General features: G+C 43.7%; 1 protein-coding gene across 3 annotated transcripts in view; it reads left to right on the forward strand.

Moving 5' to 3' along the window:
* Window positions 1-1,761: 1,761 nt before the first annotated feature.
* Window positions 1,762-17,894, forward strand: part of ARHGAP10 (Rho GTPase activating protein 10) — a 333,889-nt gene continuing 317,756 nt past the window's right edge. For 2 of the 3 annotated variants that reach the window (XM_040331844.1, XM_040331851.1), the window contains exon 1: window positions 1,881-2,110. In XM_040331844.1, the coding sequence (XP_040187778.1) occupies window positions 1,957-2,110 (154 nt within the window). In that variant the 5' untranslated portion in view covers window positions 1,881-1,956. Of the gene's footprint in view, window positions 2,111-17,894 lie in introns of all 3 variants that reach the window. The other variant, XM_040331859.1, reaches the window with a different exon arrangement.

A 17,894-nucleotide genomic window follows, 5' to 3' on the forward strand; every position in this document is an offset into this window, starting at 1 on the left:
CAGTATAATGTATGGGTCGGATCTCTATATACAGTATAATGTATGGGTCGGATCTCTGTATACAGTATAATATATGGGTCGGATCTCTATATACAGTATAATGCATGGGTCGGATCTCTGTATACAGTATAATATATGGGTCGGATCTCTGTATACAGTATAATGTATGGGTCGGATCTCTATATACAGTATAATGTATGGGTCGGATCTCTATATACAGTACAATGTATGGGTCGGATCTCTATATACAGTACAATGTATGGATTGGGTCGGATCTCTATATACAGTATAATGTATGGGTCGGATCTCTATATACAGTACAATGTATGGATTGGGTCGGATCTCTATATACAGTATAATGTATGGGTGGGATCTCTATATACAGTATAATGTATGGATTGTGTCGGATCTCTGTATACAGTACAATGCATGGGTCGGATCTCTATATACAGTATAATGTATGGATTGTGTCGGATCTCTGTATACAGTACAATGCATGGGTCGGATCTCTATATACAGTATAATGTATGGATTGTGTCGGATCTCTATATACAGTATACTGTATGGGTCGGATCTCTATATACAGTATACTGTATGGGTCGGATCTCTATATACAGTATAATGTATGGATTGTGTCGGATCTCTATATACAGTATACTGTATGGGTCGGATCTCTATATACAGTATACTGTATGGGTCGGATCTCTATATACAGTATACTGTATGGGTCGGATCTCTATATACAGTATACTGTATGGGTCGGATCTCTATATACAGTATAATGTATGGATTGTGTCGGATCTCTATATACAGTATACTGTATGGGTCGGATCTCTATATACAGTATACTGTATGGGTCGGATCTCTGTATACAGTATAATATATGGGTCGGATCTCTGTATACAGTATAATGTATGGGTCGGATCTCTATATACAGTATAATGTATGGGTCGGATCTCTATATACAGTACAATGTATGGGTCGGATCTCTATATACAGTACAATGTATGGATTGGGTCGGATCTCTATATACAGTATAATGTATGGGTCGGATCTCTATATACAGTACAATGTATGGATTGGGTCGGATCTCTATATACAGTATAATGTATGGGTGGGATCTCTATATACAGTATAATGTATGGATTGTGTCGGATCTCTGTATACAGTACAATGCATGGGTCGGATCTCTATATACAGTATAATGTATGGATTGTGTCGGATCTCTGTATACAGTACAATGCATGGGTCGGATCTCTATATACAGTATAATGTATGGATTGTGTCGGATCTCTATATACAGTATACTGTATGGGTCGGATCTCTATATACAGTATACTGTATGGGTCGGATCTCTATATACAGTATAATGTATGGATTGTGTCGGATCTCTATATACAGTATACTGTATGGGTCGGATCTCTATATACAGTATACTGTATGGGTCGGATCTCTATATACAGTATACTGTATGGGTCGGATCTCTATATACAGTATACTGTATGGGTCGGATCTCTATATACAGTATAATGTATGGATTGTGTCGGATCTCTATATACAGTATACTGTATGGGTCGGATCTCTATATACAGTATACTGTATGGGTCGGATCTCTATATACAGTATACTGTATGGATTGGGTCTGCTCGGTGGCGGTGTCCCCGGGTGTCAGGAAGGGGGAGCTCGCCTCACAGTGACATGAAGGGGATGTGGGAGGAGACAAGGAGCGGACAGGAGGAGTGAAGGAGGATAGAAGGAGAGTTCCCGGGATTAGTGGGCGGCCTGTGTCCGGTGGAATGTGAGTTGTGTCCGGGCTGTGCTCTCCTGGATGGAGCTCCCCCCCTCCTCTCCTCCTATGACACGCTGAGCTCCCCGCTCCCCGCTCCCCTCAGTCCTCCAGCCCGGAGGGCGGACTATCCTTTCTGCTATTCCAGGCTCCTGTGCCGGGGAGCGACCATGGGGCTCCAGCCGCTGGAGTTCAGTGAATGTTACCTGGACAGCCCCTGGCTGAGGGAAAGGGTCCGGGCACACGAGGCCGAGCTGGACCGAACCAACAAGTTTATCAAGGACCTGGTGAAGGAAGGAAAGAACCTGATCGCCGCCACTAAGAGTAAGATCTCCTTTATTATTATTACAGTCCGGGGACATCCCATTACAGAACGGAGGGGGGCAGCTACAGAGTGTCACTCATCCATTGCAAGGGCTGACACTGGGGGAGAATTACTAATACTGGGGAGCAACCAATCAGCTTCCAGGGGTTTTAAAAATCTTAATTGATGAAGTTAGCAGCTGATTTTGCACTCTCCAGTTTTAGTAAATCAACTTATCAGTCCCTATAATCAAGGCGTTTACAATCTAAGTCCATTGTAAAGGGTTAATAGAGGGCAGTTTTCATGCCATTAATTGTAGATTTATCGAGCCATCAAAAAATGTCATCGTCCTTGTAAAATAACAATAAAAATAAATGTTATTATAAATAAATAAATATATATATATATATATATATATATATATATATATATATATATATATATATATTATTTTGCGGCAGCAGTTAACTTTGATTTATCAAAACCGTAAGGGTAGATTTAGACGTGCGCCTAAATATACCGTTCCTCTGAAAAGCAATCCAAGTTCAGCTCACTTTTCACAAGTGATTGACAGTTGCTGCGGAGGTGACTCCTTCTCGCCATGTTGTTTTAACCACTTCAGCCCCGGGCCATATTGCTGGTCAATGACCGGGCCAGTTTTTCCGCTTCGGCACTGCGTCGCTTTAACTGGCAATTGCGCGGTCCTGCGACGTGGCTCCCAAACAAAATTGGCGTCCTTTCTCCCCCCCCCCCCCCCCCACAAATAGAGCTTTCTTTTGGTGGTATTTGATCACCTCTGCGGTTTTTATTTTTTGCGCTATAAACAAAAATAGAGCGACAATTTTGAAAAAAAAATGAATATTTTTTACTTTTTGCCATAATTAATATCCCCAAAAAAATAAAAAATTATATATTTAAAAAAAAAAAAAAAAATCCTCAGTTTAGGCCGATACGTATTCTTCTACATATTTTTCGTAAAAAAAATCGCAATAAGCGTTTATTGATTGGTTTGCACAAAAGTTATAGCGTTTACAAAATATGGGATATTTTTATGGCATTTTTGTAATTTTTTTTTACTAGTAATGGCGGTGATCAGCGATTTTTATCGGTACTGCGACATTATGGCGGACACTTTTGACACATTTTTGGGACCATTGGCATTTTTATAGCGATCAGGGCAGGGAAAGGGTTAACACTAGGGGGCGAGGAAGGGGTTAATTATGTTCCCTGTGTGTGTTCTAACTGAAGGGGGGGGGGGGTGGGACTGACTAGGGGCATTTCTCCCCCTGACAGGACTGGGAGCTGTGTGTTTACACACACACACAGCGGGTGCCCGGCGGTGATCGTGCCCACCGGGCATGCGCGTCGAGACCAGGGGTGAGCGGGGAGCGCGCGTGCCCCTATTGCAGTGTTTCTCAATTCCAGTCCTCAGGCCCCCCCAACAGGTCAGGTTTTCAGGATTTCCCTCAGATGAAAAGGCTGTGGTGATTACTAAGGCAGTGAAACTGATCAAAACACCTGTGCAAAATAATGGAAATCCTGAAAACCTGACCTGTTGGGGGGGGGGGGGGGGGCCTGAGGACTGGAATTGAGAAACACTGCCCTATTGGAAGAATCGCGAGATGACGTATAGCTACGTGCTCTCGCACAGCCGAGTCGACCTGCCGCTGTATAACTGCGGCGGCTGGTCGGCAAGCAGTTTAATCACATTTTTGACAACACAAATGTGAGGAATTGGCAGTTCACTCAAATGGGTTGCAAGCTGTGGGCTCGCTGCCCACCACTTACTACATTTCAGGTAGTTTTTGCTGCAGACGCAAAGCATTGTTACCTGTAAACACCATTGTCCACTGCCTACGGCTGCTTTTATTGCTCCAGTGCAAAAATGCATATGCACCTTTAGCCGTGTTTGAGGTGCACTTTGCACCCGTGCAGGGCCATCATCAGGAATTTTGGGGCTCCTTGCACAGCTTCAGGCATGGGCCCCCTGGAGCAGAGAAACGGAGGGGCGTGCTGCCCCTGAATTGAGAAGTGGGGGGTATTGAGGTGGGTGGGCTTGGGGAGATGATGGGGGGGGGGGGGGGGGGATTGCCGAGCCCTTGGGGGCCATTGGGCCCCTTACAGGTGTACTGCCTGTACACGCGATTCCAAAAATCCAACCACAGGTGCATTTTTTATTGGCTTCTTCAGACCCGCGCTATAGCCGAATGACGGCTACAGCGCGGACCTGAAAATCCAACTGGACGTCAATTGATGTCCGCCCCTAGGGCGTTCCCCGCGCGCGCTCCCGAGCGCGCAGCGGGGAAACTGTGTTGGCCGTGTCCCTTGGACACAGCCAATTACAGATCGCCGCGAACGGCCAATCAGAGTGGCCGTTTGCGATGCGATCTGTGCGGCCAATGAGAGTTGATCTCATATAACTTTAGCGTCAACAAGTCGCTTATTGCGATTTTTTTTTTTTTTTTTTTTTTACCAAAAATATGTAGAAGAATACGTATCGGCCTAAACTGAGAATTTTTTTTTTTTTAAATTGGGATATTTATTATAGCAACAAGTAAAAAAATATTGTATTTTTTCAAAATTGTCGCACTTTTTTGTTTATAGCGCAAAAAATAAAAACCGCAGAGGTGATCAAATACCACCAAAAGAAAGCTCTACTTGTGGGGAAAAAAAGGACGTCAATTTTGTTTGGGAGCCACGTCGCACGACCGTGCAATTGTTAGTTAAAGCGACGCAGTGCCGAGAGCTGAAATTTCACCTGGGCAGGAGGGGGGTATATGTGCCCAGTAAGCAAGTGGTTAATTTAAATGGGAAGATGCGTTTTTTGCTGCACCAAAAAGGCAGGACTTTTAAAAACGCAACTGACTGCTGTGAAGAGTTAGGTTTTAATGGTCGTGCATTTTATTTATTTATTTCTGCTTTTGGTATGCAAGAAAGACTGATCATTGTGAAAAGGGCTGAATGCCTCGTACACGTGATGGGAAAATTGGATGAAAAATCACGCTTTCACAGCCATCGTACGATAATCTGAGTATTAGTACACAGCTTTCGAGAGCCAATCGCGACCGTCCGTGTGAAATTATACAAAGGGACAAACGGGAGAAATTTCATCCGACTTTTCGTTTGATCAGTACAGAATTTGTCCGAAAAAGACCACGCATGATCGGAAACGAAACAATACGATATAATAAATGTCATCACTTCTGAAGTTGTATTCTGTTGTTTGGAGACTAGCATGAAAATTCTCATCGTGTGAGGCTTAGGGGGGGGGGGGGGGGGGGGGGGTTAAAAATGCAACTTAAATGGGATTTTTTTTACTGCCTCCCAATCGCACATTTAAATGAGCCCTTGCAGTCACCCGTCGGCTATGCCATCGATCTTATTTGATGGATTAGTCACATTGTACATCATGCATTTAGTTTTATCGCACGGTGTATGTACGACAGGCACAGCATGGAGAGCCGCTTGTTTATCTGGAGCTGTGCAGGTAGGGGCGCCCCATGGTCGTACAGACTCGCCAGCAAGTCAAGTCTGGCATAGAGTGGAGAAGAACCCCTGTCAGTTTTTATTGCTGTCTGTGTCCCCGTTGTGGAGACTCGCCCTCGCCCTCGCTATGTGAAAGTAAATGTTGGGTTGTCCCCAAAACAGGAATAGAGGGGCAATCTTCCAATGACAACCATGGACTCTCTCACTTTTTTCAAGGGATTTCCTCTCACTTCCTTGTTTGGCTCTACACAGGAAGTGAAGGGAAATCTCCCCAATGGGACATAGTCATAACCCTACTCCTAAAAAAAAATTATATAATTAAATATACCTTTTTTAGTTATACTATAACTTAACTTTTATTCTCTGCTCTATCCAAAGTGAGAGCATTGCCTTTATATATACTTTTAATTGCTCTGTGTCAGAATAAAGACAAAAGTACACGCTGGCAGGTAAAGCTGGCCATACATTGTACATACAATTGTATAATCTCCTATCAATAGGAGGAGATTCCTAAACAATTAATTTCACTTTTGCATATAATGTCAGGCAGGACTTTGCACTACATGGTTGGGGGTAAATCTTGATGATTATACAGTGTGCCAGTGTGGATAAGCCCTAACTGACCACACAATGACATATATGTGATTTTAATGCATTAAAGGGGTTGTAAAGGTATTTTTTCCCCCCTAAATAGCTTCCTTTACCTCATCCTTCGATTTTGCTTTTAAATGTCCTTATTTCTTCTGAGAAATCCTCACTTCCTGTTCTTCTGTCTGTTACTCCACACAGTAATGCAAGGCTTTCTCCCTGGTGTGGAGAAAGCGTCCTGATTAGCCCCCTCAAGAGGCTCTCTACTTTGCAGATAGAGAAAGGAGCTGTGTGTTAGTGGACATCCTGACACTCCTGCTCGCCACCCCCTCAAGAGGCTTTCTCCACACCAGGAAGAAAGCCTCGCGTTACAGACAGAAGAACAGGAAGTGAGTATTTGTCAGAAGAAATAGACATTTAAAAGCAAAATCGAAGGATGAGGTAAGTGAAGAAGGACTGCGATAAAGTAAAGGAAGCTATTTAGGGAAAAGTTTTTTTCCTTTACAACCCTTTTAAGACAGGGATCCTCAAACTACAGCCCTCCAGCTGTTGCAGAACTACACATCCCATGAGGCATTGTAAAACTCTGACGTCCACAGACATGGCTATTCATGATGGGAATTGTAGTTCCTGAACAACTGGAGGGCCATAGTTTAATCCCTTAACGCCCGCCGCATGACTATTTACGTCCGCAAAATGGCACGGACAGGCAGAAGGACGTATATATACGTCTTTGCCTTTCCGCGGGTCGGGGGTCCGATCGGGACCCCCCCCGCTGCGTGCGGATTCCCTCGGTGAGCGATCCGGGACGACGGCGTGGCTATTCGTTTATAGCCGCTCCGTCGCGATCGCTCCCCGGAGCTGAAGAACGGGGAGAGCCGTGTGTAAACACGGCTTCCCCGTGCTTCACTGTGGCGGCGCATCGATCGTGTCATCCCCTTTATAGGGAGACACAATCGATGACGTCAGACCTACAGCCACACCCCCCTACAGTTGTAAACACTCACACAGTGAACCCTAACTCCTACAGCGCCCCCTGTGGTTAACTCCCAAACTGCAACTGTAATTTTCACAATAAACAATGCAATTTAAATGCATTTTTTGCTGTGAAAATGACAATGGTCCCAAAAATGTGTCAAAATTGTCCGAAGTGTCCGCCATAATGTCGCAGTCACGAAAAAAATCGCTGATCGCCACCTTTAGTAGTAAAAAAAAAAAATTAATAAAAATGCAATAAAAATATCCCCTTTTTTGTAAACGCTATAAATTTGGCGCAAACCAATTGATAAATGCTTATTGCGATTTTTTTTTTTTTTTTTTTTTTTTACCAAAAATAGGTAGAAGAATACGTATCGGCCTAAACTGAGGGAAAAAAAAATATATATGTTTTTGGGGGATATTTATTATAGCAAAAAGTAAAAAATATTGCATTTTTTTTCAAAATTGTCGCTCTATTTTTGTTTATAGCGCAAAAAATAAAAACCGCAGAGGTGATCAAATACCACCAAAAGAAAGCTCTATTTGTGGGGAAAAAAGGACGCCAATTTTGTTTGGGAGCCACGTCGCACGAGCGCGCAATTGTCTGTTAAAACGACGCAGTGCCGAATTGTAAAAACGCCTTTGGGCATTTAGCAGCATATTGGTCCGGGGCTTAAGTGGTTAAAGACTCATGCATTAAGATGACATCTCTAAACACATATACATGCATTTGAAGGATTTTAAATGGTGACCCCCCCACACTGTACGTAAAGTTTGTCAGCATTTCGGTTCCATTCACACCAGGTGTGTCTCCGCTGTTGGCGGCTCACACTAATGTGTAATGCGGAGTACTTCTTTTCCAGTGCGGAGCAGTCACTGCACCATGGCTATAAGACATTTTATGAAATCTCACTGTGAGCTTTGTATACTAAAGCTGGAGAGTGCAAAATCAGGCTCACTTCTGCATAGAAACCAATCCGCTTGCAACCTCAGCTTGTTCAATTAATATTTGGCAATAAAACCTGGAAGCTCATTGGTTTCTATGCAGAAGTGAAGCTTATTTTGCACTCTCCAGCTTTAGTAAATAACCCCCATTGTGACATTTTCAATAAAGTTCTTAAAAAGAAAAGTAAACGGCACCATGCACTGGGATCGGCACATCAGCCACAGGTGTGAATGTACCTTTACCCTAGGTTCACATCTATGTGGCTGCAGTTCATGTGTTTTACTGGAGCATTTTGCAGTGTGTTTTTAGTGTTTTTTTTTTTTTTTTATTATATATATATATATATTCTAGATCTTGCTACTCCCCACATTAAACTTGTATGCTACTGAGCATGCGGACAGGTAAGCATACCGACGGCCGGTTTTCTCTGCAGGAAACACTCTGCCAGAAATGGAGGGCAGGATTCTCTATTATTCCCGTCAGGATTCTCGGCTGTTTTCCTGTCGGGGGGGGGGGGGGGAACTGCTAGGGAGCCTACACACAACCAAGATTCCCCGGCCAAATTCTCTCCTGGCAGTTTTCGTGCCGGGAAAACCGGTCATGTGTACGAGGCTTTAGTGTGTTTTGCTGCACGTTTCGGAAGCACGCTGCAATCGTGGGTCACGCTTGTGGTGCCATTAATTGTTAATGACACCCCAACACCTGTACGGGAAAAACACTGTGGGCTAGATTCAGATAGGTTAGCGGATCTTTAGATCTCATCTACGATACGCCGCCGCAAGTTTTTGAGGCAAGTGCTTTATTCAGAAGGTATTGGCTGTATCGTAAATCCCCCGGCGGAATTCGAATTCCGCGGGTAGTGGGCGTGTAAAATTTAAATCGGACATGTCCCCGCGCCGAACGAACTGCGCATGCGCCGTCTGTCAAATTTCCCAGCGTGCATTGCTCTAAATGACGTCGCTAGGACGTCATTGGTTTCGACGTGAACGTAAATTACGTCCATCCGTATTCGCGAACGACTTACGCAAACGAGGTAAAAAATTCAAAATTCGACCCGGGAACGACGGCCATACTTAACATAGGATATGCCGCATATAGCAGGGGTAACTATACGCCGCAAAAAGTCAAACGCAAACGACGTAAAAAAAAAACGCCGGGCGGTCGTTCGTTTCTGAATCGGCGTAAACTCCTCATTTGCATATTCCTCGCGTATACAAACGGAAGCGCCACCTAGCAGCTAGCGTGAGATTGCAGCCTAAGATCCGACGGTGTAAGTCACTTACACCTGTCGGATCTTAGGGATATCTATGCGTAACTCAGAGATACGACGGCGTATCAGGAGATACGCCGTCGTATCTTCTTTCTGAATCCGGGCCTCTGTGCTTTTTTACAGAAAAAGTTTTGGAGCTACTTTGGGGTGTTGGTCATGTGAAGGGCAGCCTGTTCAAGTTAATGGACTATCCTAGGCACACGTATGTGAAAAACGTAAAATGTTTTTAAAAAAATGCGCATACCCGCTACACTCGGGTGTGAATGGGGCCTTTAAAGCAGAGCTAAAGTCTCAAATCAGAACTCTGAGCAGGCAGGCTTTTTATTGCAGAACAAACATGCCATACAATAAACCTACCTGCCTGTTCGCAGCTATCTGTAGATTGTGTACTCGGCAGTTTAGTTTCCATACTGGCACAGTGTACTGGGATGATTGAACACCTAAACTGTCACTTTCCAACCTATTAAAAAACAGAATGACATTACAAACCATAAAGCTGAACTCCAGGCACAAAACCTTTCATTTAAAGCTCATCTCCAACTGAAGTGTAAATAGTTGGTCCAAACAAACTATTACCTTTACTACTAGAGGTGTGTGTGTGTGTCCTTGGCTACGTGCAGTAGGGATCGACCGATTATCGGCGGCCGATATTCACTTTTTTTTTTTTTTAATCACTTCAGATTTGGCTGCACGGTGACCAGGCAATTTTTTGGCGTTTTAGCACTGCGTCGCTTTAACCGACTATTGCGCGGTCATGCAACGTTGTACCCAAACAAAATTGATTTTTATTTTTTTCACATATAGAGCTTTCTTTTGGTGGTATTTTATAGAGCTGCACGATTCTGGCTAAAATGAGAATCGTGATTATTCTGCTTAGAAGATGGATCACGATTCTCTCGATTCTTGCGGCGTAACATCTTTCACATTAAAACAAAACAAATTTTGGCTAACTTTACTGTTTCGTTAAACTTCCTGCATTTACACACACAAGTTTCCTCTAAGGGCCCTTTCACACAGAGCGGATCAGTAATGATCCGCTCCGTGTGTCTGCAAAGCTCAGCGGGGATTCCTCCGTAAATCCCCGCTGAGCTGTCGGTGGACAGGGCGGTCCCCGTGCAGAGACCGCCCTGTCTCTCCTCCGCTCTCCCCTATGGTGAATCGTATGAATACGGACCATGTGTCCGTATTCATCCGATCCGTTCCGCCGGACGGAAGAAAAATAGGGGTTTCTTCCGTCCGCAAAAGCGGATCTTTGCGTTAGCGGATGCATCATCCGCTAACGTCTGCAATCCCATAGGGATACATTACAAGTCCGTAAACGGACTTGTAATAAACGGACCGTTTGTCCGTAGGTGTGAAAGGGTCCTAAGAAGGAAGAATTGGTTACAATGTTTCATGTTACAAACTTGGCAGACTGCCCAGATTTTTTTCTTTACACACAGAAGTTTATCCCTTTTTGATCTAAGAAGGAAGCATTAGTTACAATGTTTTCTGTTAAGAACTTGGCAGACTGCCCGGACATTTTCTTTTGACAGCAGAGTGAGCAGATAAAGTCTCTCCACTTGTTTGTATGAAAGAATCGGCAAACTCTGCATTGGAGATCGTCAGGGGAGTTGAATCGAGATCACAATTTTTTTTTTTTTTAACGATTAATTGTGCAGCTCTAGTATTTTATCACCTCTGCGGTTCTAATTTTTTGCGCTATAAAAAAAAAAACAATTTTTTACTTTTTGCTATAATATCCCCAAAATATAAATTATATAAAAAAAAATTCCTCAGTTTAGGCCGATTATGTGTTCTACATATTTTTGGTAAAAAAATCGCAGTAAGCATATATTGATTGGTTTGGGCAAAAGTTATAGCCTCTACAAAATGTGGTATAGTTTTATCGTGACTGCGACATTATGGCGGACACATTGGACACTTTTGACGCTATTTTGTGACCACTGTCATTTATACAGCGATCAGTGCTATAAAAATGCACTGATTACTGTGTAAATGGCAGTAAAGGGGGTAACCACTGGGGGCGAGGAAGGGGGGTTAAGTGTGTCCTAGGTAGTGATTCTAACTGTGTGGGGGCTGGGCTACCACTGACACAACAGCGATCACTGCTCCCGATGACAGGGAGAAGTACATCCCTGTGATGTCACTAGGCAGAACAGGGAAATGCCTTGTTTACATGGGCATCTCCCCGTTCTGCCTCTCCGTCTCACGGATCACGGGCCGCCGGCGAATATCGAGGTGGCAGGGTACACCCATTTGCCTGTACGAGCCCTTCTGCCAATGTAAATGTGTGCGCGGCGGTCGGCAAGTGGTTAAATTGATGGATTTGGTAAAACAAACACATTTTGCTTTTTAAGTATCACTTAAAGCGGAACTATACTTGTCTTGGCTTCAGCAATGCGGTGTCCTGGAGCTCCCCGTCTGGCCACTGACATCTTCGGGTAGCTGACTTCTGGGTCTCCATCACCAGCCAGTTTTATTGAGTTGGATTCGGCATTGCCAAATCCTGTACAGTAAGCTGCCCGTGTGCGTCTTTGTACAAGGGAGGGGAAAAAAACCAAGCCTTTAGTATGGCGTTGCATTTCCAAGAAGAGGATTCTACGAGCACCTAGTTTTATTGGGTGGGTTACACATGCTCCCCAGAATATAGTTCTCTTCCTGAACAATGAGTCTCAGGATGATGTGTGTGTGTGTGTGTGTTTCTCCCCCCTGTGCCATGATTCTATTTCTATGCATACTTCAAAATGTTCTGTTCTTGGCTTCATAGATATACACTTTGGAACCGTGATTGTCACCTTGTGAGGTGTAGGGGACCTCAACGGTGGCCTTAGTAGCTTCATAGGGCCGTTAATAGTATTTAGCATATGACACAGAATACCCTCGGAGACTCAAAATGTTCTAGAGACGTTCTGAGACTGGGGACATGCAATGAATGGAGGTGGTGGGGACTGAAGACACACAACAGTAGACGGAGGGAGATGTTATGCAGGCCATAGATGGTTTGAATTCTCGGGCGCTTCAGCGGGCATCAGCCGAGATCCAAGCTATGTATGGGCAGGCTGAATGTACCCAAGTTGATTGATCAATTGGGCACCACCAGCCAATTTTTACATGCGTTTATTGCTTGCGGCAGGTATTGCGATATGTCCCTTGACACCCGCTGACATCCGATCTGATCCTGTCCGCTAAAAACAGACAAATGGGGATCTGTTTGCCATCCATCTGGCGGATTTGATGGCAGTTGGGTGTAAAGTTGACTGGTCTGTTTACATCCGACCTCCCATAGAGAGTGGTCTGTCTGTCCTTCATAGGCAGAGCTTGCATTGACCAGTCATCTGCCTGCTCGGCAGAGATCAGTGGGCAGATTCCCAGCTGAACAGATGGACTCCAACGGAGCTCACACTGTGTGTAAGTGGCCTTTTTTCTATTTTTATAAAAAAAAATCCTCTTCTGGCCATATAGATGAGTGTTTGGTTATTTTTGTTTTTGTTAGGTTTATCTGGTTGATCCGGGGGGAAAAAAAAAAAAATCTATTCCTCCAGACACACACGCAAAGTGGATGAAGGAATTGCTCCATAATACAAAAAAGGAAACCTCAAAGCTAGATTTCTAATAAAGTGTAGTTCCACTTTTGCAGTCAAATTTGAGAAATGAGACGTGTGATGCTAAACCTTTGAAAGAACTGAAATCCTATGGAAGAAAGGGACTGTCTGGGGAGAGAAAGGGCTAGACCAGAGGTGTCCAACCTGCAGCCCAAGATGGCTATGAATGCGGCCTAACACAAAATTGTAAAATTACTTAAAGCGGGAGTTCACCCGAAATTTTTTTTTTTAACCTTAGATTAATGCTCATTTTGTCAAGGGGAATCGGGTAGTTTTTTTAAAATCTAAGCAGTACTTACCGTTTTAGAGAGCGATCTTCTCCGCCGCTTCCGGGTATGGTCTTCGGGACTGGGCGTTCCTATTTGATTGACAGTCTTCCGACAGGCTTCTGACGGTCGCATGTATCGCGTCACGAGTAGCCGAAAGAAGCCGAACGTCGGTGCGGCTCTATACGGCACCGACGTTCGACTACTTTCGGAAAATCGTGACGCCATAGATGCGACTGTCGGAAGACTGTCAATCAAATAGGAACGCCCAGTCCGGCAGCCCATTCCGGGAAGCGGCGGAGATGATCGCTCTCTAAAACGGTAAGTACTGCTTTGATTTAAAAAAAAAAACACCCGATTCCCCTTGACAAAATGAGCATCAATGTAAGGTTAAATAACTTTTCGGGTGAACCTTCACTTTAATGTGTAATGCCGCGTACGCACGACCGTTTTTAATGTCATTCAAAAACTATGTTTTTCTCGACGTGATTCTTGTCAAGCCTGCCTTACATACACACGATCGTGAAAAAAAAAATGCTTGAGCAAAAGCGGTGACGTACAACACGCACGACGGCTGCTTTTGCTGATTTTGTGTTAGTAAATGTTTGGTGAGACGATTTACGCTTTTCAGTCTTCGTGCTTTTCAGTCTGTTGCAGCGTGACGAGTGTGCTATCTTCATTACAAACGCTAGTTTTACCAGAACTAGTGCTCCCGTCTCATAACTTGCTTCTGAGCATGTGCGTGTTTTTTTTGTTTTTTTCCCCCGTCGCTAAAGCCTGCACACGACCGTTTTTCACGACGTGAAAAATTAGAGCATGTTCTAAATTTTTAATGGCCATTTTTCACGATGAGAAAAATGCTCTGGAGCCTACACGCAATCGTTTTTAATGACCAATTAAGCTTTATCTTCCCAAAGAAAAATATTCCACTCTTCACAAACTCACCTTATTTGTGTTGCATTTTACCACTTCCCTACCGCCCATAGATATGACGTCCACAGGTGAAATCTCCCTTCCTGGGTGTACGTCATATGACGTCCTGGGCTTCCCGGCCATCTAGGGGTCGTGCCCGCGGCATCGTGCGGGACCCGGTGCGTGTGTCCGGCAGCCGTGATGTCCGCCGGGCACCCGCAATCACGGCAGGACTGTGCGTGTACGTGAACGCACAGATCCACGGTCCTGTCAGGTGAGGAGACCGATGTGTGTTCCCAGTACAGAGGAACACACATTGGTCTTCTCCCCTTGTGAGTGCCCTCCCTCTACAGTTAGAATCACACATTGGGGAACATATTTAACCCCTTCAGCATCCCCTGGTGTTAACCCCCTTCCCTGCCTGTCACATTTATACAGTAATCAGTGCAGTTTTATAGCACTAATCGCTGTATAAATGTGAATGGTCCCAAAAATGAGAGCCACGTCACACAACCGCGCAATTATCAGTTTAAGGGATGCAGTGCCGAATCGCAAAAAGTGCTCTGGTAAGGAAGGGGGTAAATTCTTCTGGGTCTGGTTATGTGCCGGTTTCAAGCTGTTAAGAAAAAACGTTCAGAAGAGGTTGCCTGAGCCTCCAGTGTACATTAGAGGCCTTAAGCCCCATACACACCATCAGATTATCTGCAGATTTTTGTCTTCAGATTTACCAAAACCATGTAGTACAAGGGCCTGCCTGCATACAAATTGAAACTCTTAAGGTTTGACCTCATATTATATGATTTTGGTAAATCTGAAGACAAAAATCTGCAGATAATCTGATGGTGTGTATGGGGCTTTAGACTCCCCTTTCACACTGGGGCCGCCTAAGGAGTTGCCGGTTAAGCGCCGCTCCATTTTAGCGGTGCTTTACAGCTGTTTAAGCGCTGCTTTTTAGGCGCTAGTGGGACGCTTTTAACCCCCACCTGTGTTGCAGCACTTTTCATTTCATTGGGCCGGGCGTTTTGGGAGCACTCAAACCGCCTGGAAGATGCTGCTTGCACTGTGCAAATGCACTGCCCGAGTGTGAAAAGTCACACTGAAATGAGGTGGTTTTCAGGTGCTATCTCTAGCGCTAAAACGTCTGAAAACCGCCTCAGTGTGAAAGGGGTCTTACTGCTCACCAGCTATCCTTATTGTTGATATATGTGTGGCCCAGTACAATTCCTTTTTTTCCAATTTGGCCAGGGAGGGTCAAAGGGTTGGACACCCCTGGGCTGGATGATCAATGTCCTTCAGCCAGGAAACTAGGTGGCTGCAGCTTCTGTTGCACATGGTGTGCAGTGAGATCTGAATAAGCTATTTTAGTAGAGAAGAGCCTGAAGGTAAGGCTCAAATTAAGTTTTTAAGATCTGTAATTACATATTTCATTGGTATTATGAACACTACAGGCAGCTATACTGGCACCACATGACATGGAGTACTTTAGTATTCCATGCAGTGTAATGAACCTCGAGACAAAGGGCCTTGGCATTGCTCAAGGGGGGTATTGGTAGGGGGCTAATTAAATGTTTGACCGGAGTTTCAATAAATTGGCAAGCTTTTGTATAAATCAATGGTCACAAACGAAATAATCTGCTCATTCCCCAGCTCTTGTATGTGTCACTTTTGGCATATTTTGCCATCAAGAACAAATTCTTGTTGTGTACCTTGCCAGCGCCTTAATCCTCTATAGAAAATGTAAATGAAGACACAACATTACAAGCCATTGGCCTTTTTTGTAAGCGAAAATTCTGCCTTGCTTCCATAGAGGCTCTCTTGCTGATTGCTAAGGCTGTATACAAAAACCTAATCCATTGTTATGAAGAATGATCTGCGTTTTTCTGTATTTATAGAAGAGATACACCAGATTCTGGTAAGCTTAGTGTAATCCCAGTGAATCCACAAATGGTTCCTAACTGTACAGACAAGAACTGTCTTGCCAAGGAGGCGGACCTAACTGTACTTTTCCATGTCGCACATTAAAACGCAAAAGATACTCTAGAACTCGCATTTATATACATATGTAAACTTTAAGAACATGACGACTACACTAGTTGTAATATTCATAAGTAAACTGGTGGAGAATGTCAAGGGGAAGTGGGATTCTAGAAAAACCTGAAACTTGTGAATTTTTCATGTGTGTTTATCAGGTCACTTCTCCTTTTTATAGAGACTCGTTAGCACACATTTTCTAAAGAACATTGCCTGAAGTCTTCCTATATGCACTTCGATGTCTCTTATGTACACATGATGTGCTAAGCAAGAAAACGAGGATCTGCCTATGCAGCACTATGTACACATATATATCCTGAGTCCGCAAAGATATTAGAAGCTTGCTATATTAACATTCACTCACAAATTTGTATCGCAGAAGCTGTTTTCCTTCCATTTCCTTAGTACCTACCTTATGTGACCTTCTTTATGCTCCATTACCTGAGGCTGCTTCTTCCCACCAGAAAGTCATTCAGGCCACTTCTTATGACGCGTACACACCATCACTTTATGTGATGGAAAAAAACGACATTTTCTGTGAAGTAAAAAAACGACGTTTTTGAAACTTCAATTTTCAAAGACGAAGTTGCCTACACACCATCGTTTTCACAATGCTCTAGCAAAGCGAGGTTACGTTCCACCACGTTTTTTCCATTGAAGCTCGCTTCATAACTAGCTTCTGGGCATGCGCGGGTTTAAAAACGTTGTTTTAAACGTCATTTTTTGCTACACACGGTCAATTTCTGTGAAACAAAAACCGACGTTTTGAAAAACGACACAAAAAAATTGAAGCATGCTTCAATTTTTTTTTTTTTGTCTTTCACAAGACATAAAACAATGTTTTCCCCCACACACGGTCATTTAAATTGACGTTTTTAAAAATGTCGGTTTTTTTCATCACATAAAGTGATGGTGTGTACGCGGCATTACGGGTGGTTTCTGAACTTCCCTAAAAAGCTGGGAAAAATTGGATCTACAGCAGAGGTCTCCAGGGGTCCGGTTACTTCCCTTTAGACTGTAGGTGCGCCAGACTACAGATAATAGTGGGAGTAGACAATGCCTCTGGTTTGGTGGTCACTGACGGTTAACAAGAATTGTGCCCCATAATAGGTGTGGTGTAGGGATTAGTTCCCTGTTGTTGGTGTATGGAGGGAATTGTGTTCTGTCATTGCTATCCAGTGGGAGGAAGAGTTTTCCATCATTAAGATCAGTGGTAAGAATGTTCCATCATTGGTAAGGGAAGTGAAGCCTTGCGGCTTCACTTCCTGGTTCCCCTACTGTGCATGCGCGATGCGCTACGTGTTCCCACTGGTCCCTGCTGTCTTCTGGGACTTGTGTGTTCTTTTCTCTTTCTCTTTTTTTTTTTTTTTTTTCTCTCTTTCTCTTTCTCTCTTTTTCTTTCTCTTTTTCTTTTTTTTTTTTCTCTTTTCTTTTTTCTTTTTTTTTTTTTTTTTTTTCTTTTTCCACTTGTCAGGCGTTTTAACGTAGGTATGGAGTGCTGTGTTCAGCTACAAGTGACAGGAGGTTCAGATGTGAACGAGGACTCTTGAAAACAATGGGATTTTGCTTGTTGACCATTTTTGAGCTACGAGCTATAAAACACTCCAGTTTGAACAGGGCGCTTGTGTGAAAGCTGGTTTAAAGTGGTTGTAAACCCCACTTTTTCACTTTTACCTACAGGTAAGCCTATAATAAGGCTTATCTGTAGGTATAAAGAATATC

The sequence above is a fragment of the Rana temporaria genome, chromosome 1 (genome assembly GCF_905171775.1).
Source record: "Rana temporaria chromosome 1, aRanTem1.1, whole genome shotgun sequence".
In the NCBI taxonomy this organism is placed as follows: domain Eukaryota; kingdom Metazoa; phylum Chordata; class Amphibia; order Anura; family Ranidae; genus Rana; species Rana temporaria.